The sequence below is a fragment of the Hemiscyllium ocellatum genome, chromosome 43, assembly GCF_020745735.1.
Source record: "Hemiscyllium ocellatum isolate sHemOce1 chromosome 43, sHemOce1.pat.X.cur, whole genome shotgun sequence".
Classification (NCBI taxonomy): Eukaryota; Metazoa; Chordata; class Chondrichthyes; order Orectolobiformes; family Hemiscylliidae; genus Hemiscyllium; species Hemiscyllium ocellatum.
In genome coordinates this window covers 21,748,641-21,761,830 of record NC_083443.1, presented here as the reverse complement: position 1 = coordinate 21,761,830, position 13,190 = coordinate 21,748,641, and the positions used below count along the sequence as shown (strand labels likewise).

Here is a 13,190-nt window from a genome sequence, read left to right as displayed (position 1 = left end):
ACAGGAATGATTGCTCATGTACCAGCAGCAACAGTGTGGGTCAAATACACATGTGCATCTGTTCCTGCTGCACTTCCACCTCGTGGCTGGAGCTTCAGTCTTTATAATTGACGTCTGGCTGTTGAATCAATCTCTTTGACAGCTCTGATGGAGGACAGAGCCTTTGATAACATCGATAAGGTCTCAAAGAGCCAGTCGAAAGGTAAAACAAAGATAAAAGCTATTTAGCTTTTGGTCAAAGCAGTTCTGCTCCCCTCATATCTATTGGCCATGTGGACATAAAATGACTAAATTAATTTTGGAAAACACACAACTACTTGAAATGCACGATGTGGTCATTCATTTTTTTTTTAAAAAAGCTCTTTTGGTCATTTGGCAACATGAAAAGAAGAAGAGTTCATAAAATCACAGAATTCTTACAATGTGGAAGCTGCCCATTCAGCCCATCAAGTCCACACTGACCTTCCAAAGAGCATCCCTCTTAGAGTCAGCCCCCCTACTCTATCCCTGTAACTCCTCATTTCCATGGCTAACCCATTAAACCTACACATCTTTGGACCGTGGGAGAAAACCAGAGCACCCAGAGGAAAATCCACACAGACACAGGTAGAATATGCAAACTCTACAGTCACTTGAGAGTAGAATTGAACCCAGGTCTCTGGCCTTGTGAGGCAGCAGTGCTAACCACTAAGCCAGCATGACAAATAGTTTGCAGAAATGAAGAGGGGTGAATGTAAGAAAGTAACTTAAGCTTCTTGCCAATGCAATAGGCAGGTTTTTAACTACCTTTACTTTGAAGGTAGCGTTACAGTTTAAGAATCTCATTAAGCCAGAAGCTGGCATGAAGTGCGTCAGAATTCCAATCCTTAAGAGGCTAATGTAGATTCATGCCTTTCAAAAGGCATGAGCAACAGTTAAAGGAATGATCAAGTCACAACGACAGCATTAAAGTAAGGCCAGAAACTGAAATCTTACAGCTTATATAATTGGCAACACTGAAGTTTTCAACTGGTTTCCAACATTAGCATTTAGACAAGTGAAACAGTATAAATACATATTTATATGTTTCAGACACCATCCATTGCATACAAGTGCAGAATGACACTTGAGCCTTGATTTTTTTTTTCTCCAAGCTATAATCTCACAAAAGTAATGCTGAAATTTCATTTAATGAATTAAGTTTCAGAGTAATTTTGATTCCTGAAAGTTTAGCTGCAGCTTTCTATTTCCCCCAAGAGATCCAATGGTTTTCTCAGATACTTGCTCAATGGGATGGACCAAGTGGATTTTTATTATTCCATATTTTGTTACATCTCTTAATTTAAATATGGTCTTAGTGTTCTTGGTGGACTTTGTACACAGTGATAAATAGTTTCACAACCACCCATAAAATGCAGTTGGCGGTTAATCCTTCAAAATGATAAGTACTGATCATTGATAGTGTCCTTGATAGTGGGGAAGCAATGCTAATAAACTCAGTTCAGGAGCAGGAACATGACAGTTTTCCAAAACACCACCCAGCCTTAGCAACTGGGGAGTGAAAAGGAGAATGGTTAAATTTTCATTCTGCTTCATTCTGCAAAGTGATATCTGTGGGCCCCCAGAGAGGCCAATGGATCCTTTGTCATATAACGAGTTACTGTTCACCGAGTGAATGAATGAGTGATTATTGTCATATATATCTTTAAGATACAGTGAAAAGTGTACTGTTGCCCACAATCAGGCACCATTTCGAGTTACAATAAGGATAAAAAGAAATTACTTAATAGGAGTCCATCTCTGTTCAACTTAGGGTCTCAAGCCTGGCTTCAGGGTTTCTGCAAGATGTGTGCAAGATGTCTGGTGCTCTAGGAGTCCTGCTCTAGAAACAGTGACAACACCGATGCCCCAGGAGATCCTGGCTCTGCTGGCACCACCGCCTCACTAGCACTAGTAAGAGTCCCAGCACCGGGCTCTGCCACTACAAAGAATCCAGTTTCCAGGCTTACTGCCGCCATTAAAATTCCTTGCTCTAACATGGCTGGAATCCCTCACTGGGCCTACTGCTGCTGGGAGTCCCTGCTCCTGGCCTAATGTAGCTGGTAGTCCGTGTTCTGGGTCTATTGCCAACAGGGGTCCCTGCTCCGGGCCTAGTACCGCTGGGAGTCCCAGCTCCAGGCCCAAATGCAGCTGGAGTCTCTGCTCTGGGGCCATTGCCGCCGGGAATCCCTGCTTTGGGCCTAGTGTCACCAGAAGCCCCTGCTTTGGGTCTAGTGCTGCCGCGAGTCCCTGCTTCAGTCCCATTGCTGCCAGGTGTCCCTGCCCCAGGCCTATTGTCCGCAGGAGTCACTGTTCCAGGTCGAGTGCTGTCAGGAGTCACTGCTCCGGGCCTAGTACCGCCGGGAGTGGCTGCTCGGGGCCCAGTACCATCAGGAGACCCTGCGCCGGGACCAGTGTCGCCGGGAGTCCCTTCTCCGGGCCCAGTGCTGCTGGGAGTTTCTGCTCCAGGCCTAGTACCGCCGGGAGTTTCTGCTCCGGGCTGAGTACCGCCGGGAGTGGCTGCTCCGGGCCCAGTGCTGCCGGAGTCCCTGTTCTGGGCCCTGTGGCGCCGGGAGTCCCTGCTCTGGGCCGATTGCCATCGGGAATCCCTGTTCTGGGCCTAGTGCTGCCGGGAGTTCCTGCTCCGAGCCTAGTGGTGCTGGGAGCCCCTGCTCCGGGTCCAGTGACGCCGGGAGCCCCTGCTCCGGGTCCAGTGATGCCAGGAGCCCCTGCTCCGGGTCCAGTGACGCCGGGAGCCCCTGCTCCGGGCATATTCCTGTCCCGGTCCACATCTCCACTATACACACAACCATCCCAACTTCACTCCAGCCTCGAAGAATAATAAAAGGAAAAAAGATGAAAAATATATTGAGAAAACAATACTGCTATCCTGAATTGGATGGGCTCTGATGAGCCTGAACACTACTTACCGTGTCAGGGCTATCTTGGATCTTGAGTCATCACATCAGCAGGAAACCACAGCATCCCAGAGAAGCAAAACACATGTGAAAACATCGCACAAAAAAATGTATTGGCCTATTCAGTAGAGGAGGCAAGAAAGTGAACATAGGTTTTTAGTTTTTTGCCTTTAATTTCTTTCCTTCTTATTTGCTATTTGATTATTGGTCAGAGTCTGAAATTGATGGGAATTCCCAGCAGGTAGTTCAGCATCAGCTAAAGCCAGTTTAAGTTATAAAATCCTTCTTTTGGCTCTTTAGTTGAGTATGAATTCATCACTGGGCTTCTCGCAACACAGAAAGGTAAGACAGATGTTATTAACAGCTTTCCCTCTTTATACTGGATCACTCAAACTCATGGCCTCCTGCAGAAGATCCTTCTCACAAGATAAAATATTCAGAACTTTTCCACTGCCTTGCAAAATTATTAAAAGGTAAAAATCACAATGTCATAATCTTCAGGTCAGTGATTAGTCCAGGGGAAAGATCCATGGTTTGATGATCATGGCGATGCTAAAACGTTCCACATCTGAGTATTCTTTTCATATTGAAGAACAAGAAACATACTGAGCAATTACATAAATATTTACCTCAGTGTTGATATTGTAGTAGTGAAAGTACAGTAGTGGGCAATCAGACTGAAGAAAGTGGTGAATAAACTTCCCTCATTTTGAGCAGATTGTAATTTAGAAGGTAAAACAATGCTGCATTGCTAAGGTCTGACTGTGTCTCAACAAAAATAAAAATTTCAATGGACCACACAAACATTTTGATCTTCATGCAGTGGAAAATACACAACTGCATCAAATCACTGTACACCACTGCAATTCACCAGCAGGGTGTTCCCATTGCACTCGAGTGTTTTATTCACATCTGCACATCAAAATGGCACATATCCAAGTCTGGCCCTGGCTCTCCTCTGGAGCACATGACAGCATCAAGCTCAGCACATTACAATCTATTCCCCAAGAAGAAAGAATGATACAATGTGCACATTGTTAAAAGTTCATCTTGCTTCCATTATGGTATGCCGACTGGTAATAAATTACATTAAGTAGTCACAGACTGCACCACGTGAACAGAAAGTCCAAGCCAAGCCAGAAAAGGCCGAGATTTGAAAGCTCACCATTTGTATGAACAGGCACAGAGGAATTGCTTTTTAAAAAGGAATTTAACAAAGCGATTTTAGCAAATTTTCATACATTCTAAGTACAGAACTACTACAGTTGTCATTCTTTTGTTGCAAAAGCTCAGCAGGTCTGGCAGCATCTGTGGAGAGAGTTCAGAGTTAACGCTTTGGGACAAGTGACCCTTCCTCAAAACTCAGTTCTTTTGGATTTTATTTGCTATTCTTTTACTGTTCCACTCCAAACCCTATCCAATAAAATTAGCATTTCCTTCCACCCTAAAGTGCAAAAGTTGGATTCATACATTTCTTGCCTAAAGATGAAAGCACATAAAAAAGATGACCTTTATGGATGATCTACATCATAGCAGTCAGACACCCAGTACATAATATCAGTAGCTGTATTTCTTTTTGGGTGATTCATGTGATATGGATATCTCTGGCTCGGCCAACATTTATTGATATGGATATCTCTGGCTCGGCCAACATATGTCAATATGGATATCTCTGGCTCGGCCAACATATGTCAAATGGATATTTCTGGTGCAGCCAACATTTATTGCGATGGATATCTCTGGCTCGGCCAACATATGTCAATATGGATATCTCTGGCTCGGCCAACATATGTCAAATGGATATTTCTGGTGCAGCCAACATTTATTGATATGGATATCTCTGGCTCGGCCAACATATGTCAAATGGATATTTCTGGTGCAGCCAACATTTATTGCGATGGATATCTCTGGCTCGGCCAACATATGTCAATATGGATATCTCTGGCTCGGCCAACATATGTCAAATGGATATTTCTGGCGCGGCCAACATTTATTGCGATGGATATCTCTGGCTCGGCCAACATATGTCAAAATGGATATCTCTGGCTCGGCCAACATTTATTGAGATGGATATCTCTGGCTCGGCCAACATATATCAAATGGATATCTCTGGCTCGGTCAATATGGATATCTCTGGCTGGGTCAGCATTTATTGATATGGATATCTCTAGCTCGGCCAACATACATCAATATGGATATCTCTGGCTTGGTCAGCATTTATTGATATGGATATCTCTGGCTCGACCAACATATATCAATATGGATATCGCTGGCTCGGTCAATACGGATATCTCTGGCTGGGTCAGCATTTATTGATATGGATATCCCTGGCAAGGCCAACATATGTCAATATGGATATCTCTGGCTCGGTCAGCATTTATTGAGATGGATATCTTTGGCTGGGCCAACATTTGTCAATATGGATATCTCTGGCTCGGCCAACATTTATTGATATGGATGTCTCTGGCTCGGCCAATATTTATTGATATGGATATCCCTAGTTCAGTCAGCATTTATTGATATGGATATCTCTGGCTTGGCCAACGTATATCAATATGGATATCTTTGGCTCGGCCAACATTTATTGAGATGGATATCTTTGGCTCGGCCAACATATATCAATATGGATATCTCTGGCTCGGTCAATATGGATATCTCTGGCTTATCCATCAATACACTTTAGAGGGTCCTTATTCATAGAGAAAAGATGCTCTACCCGAAAGCTGAGATAAAGATAGTTGGCAGTAAAGGAATGGATCTTAAAGAGGGCAGTTGCTAAAGACACTGAAGCAATTCTTGGAATGGGGGTAAGTAACTGGGATGTTTTTAGATTAGATTAGATTAGATTTTTTTTAGATTACTTACAGTGTGGAAACAGGCCCTTCGGCCCAACAAGTCCACACCGACCCGCAACCCACCCATACCCCTATTACCTAACACTACGGACAATTTAGCATGGCCAATTCACCTGACCTGCACATCTTTGGACTGTGGGAGGAAACCGGAGCACCCGGAGAAAACCCACGCAGACACGGGGAGAATGTGCAAACTCCACACAGTCAGTTGCCTGAGTCGGGAATTGAACCCAGGTCTCTGGCGCTGTGAGGCAGCAGTGCTAACCACTGTGCTACCGTGCCGCCCCCTGATGAAGAAAATGACAGTGATGGGTTGCTGTATATTTAGGGTGTGGAATACAATTAGATAATTAGGTGCCAAGGAGAGAGAGAAGGAGCAGGTGAATTGCAAATGGGTCTGTACAATGCTAAGGCTCAAATGGGGATTGGGTGGGAGCAGGCTCAAGAAAGAAGACCAACACTGTACATAATGCTCCAAATATGATCTCACCAATGCCCAATATATCTGAAGCATAATCTCTGTATGTTTGCATTCAATTTGTTTCTCAATAAACAAATACGTGCTGTTAACTTTTACCTTACTATGGCTGCATGTTAATATTTTGGAATTCATGCATCAAGACTTCCAGATCTTTCTGTATCTCAGAACGCTGCAATCTCTCTCTCACCATTTAGATAATGCATTTCTTTTATATTACATTTTATATAATATTCTTTTATATTTCTTTTTATCTTACATATGTAATGAACAATTACATATTTTCCCACAATATGTTCCATTATTCAGACCTTTACCCACTCAGTTAACCTATGATATCCCTTTGCTGCTTCCTTATGTTTTTCACAGCTTAATTCTCTATCTTTGTGTCACCAAAAATTTAGCAATCATACCTTCTGTCCCTTCATTCAAGTCATTGAAATGAATCGTAAAAATTTGAGGCCCCAGCCATGATCCCTGTGACACTCTACATCTTGCTAACCAGAAAATAAGCCAATTATGCCCACTGTCTGCTTTCCATTAAATAGTCAAGAAGTGTTGCACTGGAAAAGCACAGCAGGTCAGACAGCATCTGAGGAGCAGGAGAATCGATATTTCGGGCATAAGTCCTTTCTGTTAAATAGCCAATCCCCATCCATGCCAATATGTTACCCATTACTCTGTGGGCTTTTAGTTTTTGCAATAACTTTTGTTGTCATACCTTATCGAATGTCTTCTGGAAATAGGAGTCTAGTCCATCCATGGCACAATTACTTCCTGAAAAGCCTCCAATAATTTGGTTAAATATGATTCCCTTTCATAAAACTATAGTGAACTCTTGAACTCTTCTCAGTGCCCTGATACAAAGCCTTTGTTTATAGCTTCTCACGTCTTTCTCACGACAGATATTATGGAGCTTGTAGTCCGCTTTCTGTCTTCCTCCTTTTTTGAGTAATGAAGTTAAAGCGCTACTTTCCATTCCAACTGAACCTCCCCAAAATTGTGGGAAATTTGGAAAATTAAAACCGATGCATCAACTATCTCACCAGCCACTTCTTTTCAATCTATCAGGATCCGTGGACTTGCCAGCTTGCAGCTCCAACAATTTGCCGAATAACTGCTCTAAAACATAAAAATAACCTTAGGTCTAAAAAAAGGGACTCAAAGCTTCAACTTTTGCACAAGTACTTATGCTGTTATGTTTTCCTTGAGTTCTATCAAAGGAAGCTGAAAATGTGTTGCTGGAAAAGCACAGCAGGTCAAGCAGCATCCAAGGAGCAGGAGAATCAACGTTTCGGGCACGAGCCCTTCTTCAGGAATGAGGAAAGTGTGCCAAGCAGGCTAAGATAAAAGGTAGGGAGGAGGGACTTTGGAAATGCGATAGGTGGAAGGAGGTTAAGGTGAGGTTGATAGGCCGGAGTGGGAGTGGGGGCAAAGAGGTCAGGAAGAAGATTGCAGGTTAGGAAGGTGATGCTGAGTTCGAGGGTTGGGACTGAGACAAGGTGGGGGGAGGGGAAATGAGGAAACTGGAGAAGTGTGAGTTCATCCCTTGTGGTTGGAGGGTTCCTAGGTGGCAGATGAGGTGCTCTTCCTCCAGCCGTCGAGTTGCTGTGGTCTGGCGATGGAGGAGTCCAAGGACCTGCATGTCCTTGGTGGAGTGGGAGGAGGAGTTGAAGTGTTGAGCAATGGGATGGTTGGGTTGGTTGTTGGTCCGGGTGTCCCAGAGCTGTTCTCTGAAACGTTCCGCAAGTAGGCGGCCTGTCTCCCCAGTATAGAGGAGGCCACATTGGGTGCAGCGGATGCAGTAAATGATGTGTGTGGAGATGCAGGTGAATTTGTGGCGGATATGGAAGGATCCCTTGGGGCCTTGGAGGGAAGAAAGGGGGGAGGTGTGGGCGCAAGTTTTGCGTTTCTTGCAGATGCAGGGGAATATGCCGGGAGTGGAGGTTGGGTTGGTGGGGGGTGTGGACCTGACCACATTTGCTGGAAATCTAAAATCTGAGCAAAACTTGCCTCAAAGGATTCAACTGTGCAGACCACATCTGTGGAGAAACAGAGTTAATGTCTCAGCTTGATGTCCCACTCCACCAAGGACATGCAGGTCCTTGGACTCCTCCATCGCCAGACCATAGTAACATGACGGCTGGAGGAAGAGCACCTCATCTTCCGCCTAGGAACCCTCCAACCACAAGGAATGAACTTACACTTCTCCAGTTTCCTTATTTCCCCTCCCTCCACCTTGTCTCAGCCCCAACCCTTGAACTCAGCACCACCTTCCTAACCTGCAGTCTTCTTCCTGACCTCTCCGCCCTCACCCCCACTCCGGCCTATCACCCTCACCTTAACTTCCTTCCACCTATTGCATTTCCAACGCCCCCTCCCCCAAGTCCCTCCTCCCTACCTTTTAGCTTAGCCCGCTTGGCACACTTTCCTCATTCCCGAAGAAGGGTTCATGCCCGAAACTTCGATTCTCCTGCTCCTTTGTTGCAGCCTGACCTGCTGCACTTTTCCAGCAACACATTTTCAGCTCTGATCTCCAGCATCCGTAGTCCTCATTTTCTCCTATCAAAGGAAGCCAGAAAGGCATTTTTGTGAAGGGCTGGTCTAAAACAACAGCCAAACATTGAGGATGGAAATTTGATACTAGACCATTATTATTCACAGCTGAGCTGCCCACAATATGTCTTGAGACTGTAAATATTATGTTTTCCCTGATTTCCATGCTTTCAGATACTTTTAATGTAGCAATTTATGTCTCATTTCGTTACATATTAGTTTCCTCACCACTCTCTTTTGCTGTTGAACAATGAAATCTTGTATTGTTTAATCTCCCCCGTCCTCCATCTGGTTACAGAGCATCTCCTTAGTTCTCTCTGCCCTCTTCCACTGGCTGAAAGACATGTCAATCTCTACTTCACTTCTTTGCTGATGAAAGGGTTATCAAGCTGAGACATTAACTCTGTTTCTCCACAGATGTGGTCTGCACAGTTGAATTCTTTGAGGCAATTTTTGCTCAGATTTTAGATTTCCAGCAAATGTAATGTTTTGCTTTGGTATTTGTGTTTGTTGAGTACATACTTTACACTTGGATGTAAAAAGAATAACGCTTGCCTAAGGTATATTATGATGACAATGTCATCTCTAATTTAGATTATTAACGACTGAAGACTGAATGAATTAACAAACAAACCTTGATCTTCATATGGAATGGGTAGAAATGAATTCAAAGGATCACAATTTAACTAATCTGAAATACTGTTTATATCATTATGGCTTCAATGGCTTGCATTGCCGTAGAGCTTGTCATATGTGATACTAATGAAAGACCAGGATTTTAATATAGAGATAATTGAGGACAGCTACTATAGGCTTATGTAGTTTGAAATACTGCATTTTTCCCTACATTGTTTTCATTGATGTTTTCAATAATACATCTTGGGGCAAAAATTATAGCATCTGAAAAACCTTCATCTACATTCAAGGTCATAGAAAATTGATATGAATGAGTTAATAGAATCCTGCTACATGATCAAATGAATGACAATTAAAGCTGAGTTCAAGGATAATGGTGCCAGTAAGTTTTTGGCAATTAAGAACTTCAATGCTTAATCTATGTTGGCTTAAGAGTGATACCATGTAATTGTACTGTTGGAGGTACTGACCTAGGAATTGCACTGAACAGCATGCTTTTCAAGTGCTGCACCTAAACTTTCAGAAACGTACACTATATTGGATGAAGACAAAGATGAATGGTCTTTTATGAACATTTGAAGATGTTTGATGCTAAGCATGTACAAGTAGGAGATCCAGTGCTTATTTAAATGCAAGTCAACATCTTCTTTTTCCCATAACCCCCTCCTCTTGCTGAAAGTTAACAACTCAATGAATCAAGTGAGATTGAGATTGTGAGATTGAGCTCACAGCATCGAATATAATCCCAGGACTTTACATTGAGCTACTTCAGAACTCTATCAAAGGTCTTGGGATACCATTGTTTGGAGATAAAGATCCTTAAGAGTGCTGTGTTTTAGTTGTTGTGGAAAGGAACCGTCTATAAACCACAACATTTTACATTTTGCAACACTTTTTCCTTTCCTGTCACAAATCCAAAGTGACATATTTGCTGAAAATACATAAATGCTGTGCAATTCATATCACCCATGTTGAAAAAAATAGTTGAAATTGGTTTCTTCACTTCCCCTATAACTAAGTACATTGCAAAATACTTGTAACAGAATTTGTTTCCACATGGGCAATTTGTCCTTTACAACTTACATTTAAAGCTTCAGCACAATGATCTTTATTCATATGCATTGCATAAGTCAGTTTCCGAAGAAAGAAGAAAGCCTCTTACCAGGTTTTATTGACAGTCTTGCAAACCGACTCAGCATTACAGCTAACTTATTTGGTTATAATGGCATCTTGATGCATCAATCATTTCTTGTCTCTTACTGACCTGATAAGATAGTTTGTAAAGTAGTGAGTGGTTGATTCAGACAGTGTGTACAACTCTGAAAGCCAATAATTTTATCTTTTCTCACAAGATGCAAGCATCATTCTCTAGGCCACCCCTAACTATCCTGGAGTTAATGGTAGTGAACCACCTTCCTGAACCACTGCAGTCCGTACGGTTGAAAAGTAAGTTTAACAGGATGAGGAGATACTCGCAATGTAGACCCATGACTGTATATGGTATAAGTCTGTAAATTAAAGACGGTTAAAAGGTACACAGTTGCTTCAGATAAAACCTCTTCTGACGCCAACCAGAGGTGAAATATGGCAGTGGCAACATGTGGGAGTTATGCGTAAGAAAGAATCACGAAAGAAAGGTTACAAAGTGGTAGAAAATCACTCAAGTGTAAGTTAGAGAGACAGAGAAAGGTCTTTGATACACCAGAGAGCAACTGAAGCTCTCTGGAATTGGAGTCAGAATCCCAACGCAGCAGCAGAGCAACAGATCTTACAGCAGACATTAGTCCAGTGGTTTACAGAACCATGGAAGCTTCACTACCATTACCAAGCCATTCGCAATAAAAAGATCCCACAGTAGACACACAGATGGATGGAGTCAATATTGTGCCATTTATCAAACAGCTTTAGGCAAGAAACGGACCAGTGCATTAGATCACTACTTTACTCAATAGAGCAATACTTTACACTGCAATCAGCATACTCACAGATGATGTGCTCACTCGACAAAGTACAGGTAAGACAACATTTTGTTATAACAATGTTTGAAAGTGTCCAGTATCCATCAGGATCTGATCATAATGGGGTTGATGGCACAGTGGGAATGTCACTGTATTAGTAGTTAGTAATGGATCAAGTCTGGATGGGTTCAAATCCCCCCATTGATAAAATTTGAATTCAATAAAACACAAACATAGAATTAAAGGCTAGTATGTGTAATCACCGATAATTGTTGTAAAAATCCAACTGGTTCATAATCTAAGGAAATCTACTGCCCATACCTGCTAGGCTACATGTAACTCAGGACTCACAGCAATGTAGGTGAGTCTTAACTGCCCTCCAAAATGGTCTAACAGGCCACTCAATTGGATTAAACCTGCCACAAAGTCTAAAGAAAGGAATGAAACTGGATGGACCACCTGACACCAACCTGAATGCTAGAAACAAAAATGGCAAACACATCTCTGTTAATCTTGCAGAGTTAGCCTTATCAACACCTGGGTTTTTTTGCCAATATCATTTTACAGACTAGTCAAACAACTGTCTGACACTGTCAAACTCACAGAAACATATCTTATAGACAATGTCCCAGGCATCATCCCAACCCTGTCTTCTGGCAGGACAGAACCACCAGAGATGATATACAATCAGGAGGAGGGTGCCTTTGGAGTATTTAACATTGACTGAATACCCTATAAAGTCTCATAATCTCAGGCCAAATACAGACCAGACAACCTGCTGCCACATTACTATCTACAGTTCCCCCCAACTCAGCTATGAATCTGTCCTTCTCCACTTGGAGAAAGCACTGAGGGTATCAAAGGCAAGGAAAATATTCTGGTTGGGAGACTTCAATATCCATCACCAAGACTGACTCAGTAGCATATTAACTAATGTGGAAGCAAGTGATGAGGGAGCCAGTAAGGAGGATCAACCTACTTGACCTCATCCCCAACAAAGTATCTACTGCAGTTGAACCCATCATTGACAATATCAATATCAATAGGTATGACCATCACTTCTGGAGACATAGTCCTGTCTTCACATTGAAAATATCTCCTGTTGGGTTATCTGGAACTATCACTGTACTAAATGGAACAGACTTAAAACTGGCCTAGCAACTGAAAACCGGGCACCCGGAACAGGAAAATTTTATTCAATACTATCTTGGCTTGGCATATCCCTGATGAAGGGCTTTTGCCCGAAACATCAACTTTCCTGCTCCTTGGATGCTGCCTGACCTGCTGTGCTTTTCCAGCACCACTCTAATCTAGACTCTGATCTCCAGCATCTGCAGTCCTCATTTATGCCTTGGCATATCCTTCACTCTAACATTACAATTAAGCCAAGAGATCAGCTTTGACTTAATGAGGAGACTGAGAGGGCATGCCAGGAGTAGCATCAGACAGACTAAAAGTTAGGTGTCAACCTGGTGAAACTACAACACAGGAGTCCTTGGAAGTCAAACAGCAGTGACAGTATACAACAGACAGGACTAAGCAATCCCAGTCCTCAACAACTGGGGACAATTAAATTACCACATGGAGAGCATTCACTAAAAAAAAATCTTCAATTATGGGGCAGCCAAGCACATTAGTGCAATAGACAAGGAGAAGCATTTGCAACTGTCATCAGCCAGAAATACCAAGTGGATGATCCATCTTGGCCTTTGAGGTCCCAAATATTGCAGATGCCAGGATTGAATCAATTTGATTCACTCCGTGTGGGAGA

General features: G+C 42.7%; 1 protein-coding gene across 2 annotated transcripts in view; it reads right to left on the bottom strand.

Annotated features, from left to right (window-relative positions):
• Positions 1–13,190, bottom strand: part of lrmda (leucine rich melanocyte differentiation associated) — a 900,271-nt gene that overhangs the window by 181,902 nt on the left and 705,179 nt on the right. Inside the window, exon 6 of one of the 2 annotated variants that reach the window (XM_060853979.1) lies at positions 8,786–8,831. The exons of the other annotated variant lie outside the window; for it this stretch is intronic. Within the exon in view, the coding sequence (XP_060709962.1) occupies positions 8,793–8,831 (39 nt within the window). The 3' untranslated portion in view covers positions 8,786–8,792. Of the gene's footprint in view, positions 1–8,785; positions 8,832–13,190 lie in introns of those variants that run through there. 2 annotated transcript variants of the gene reach the window in all.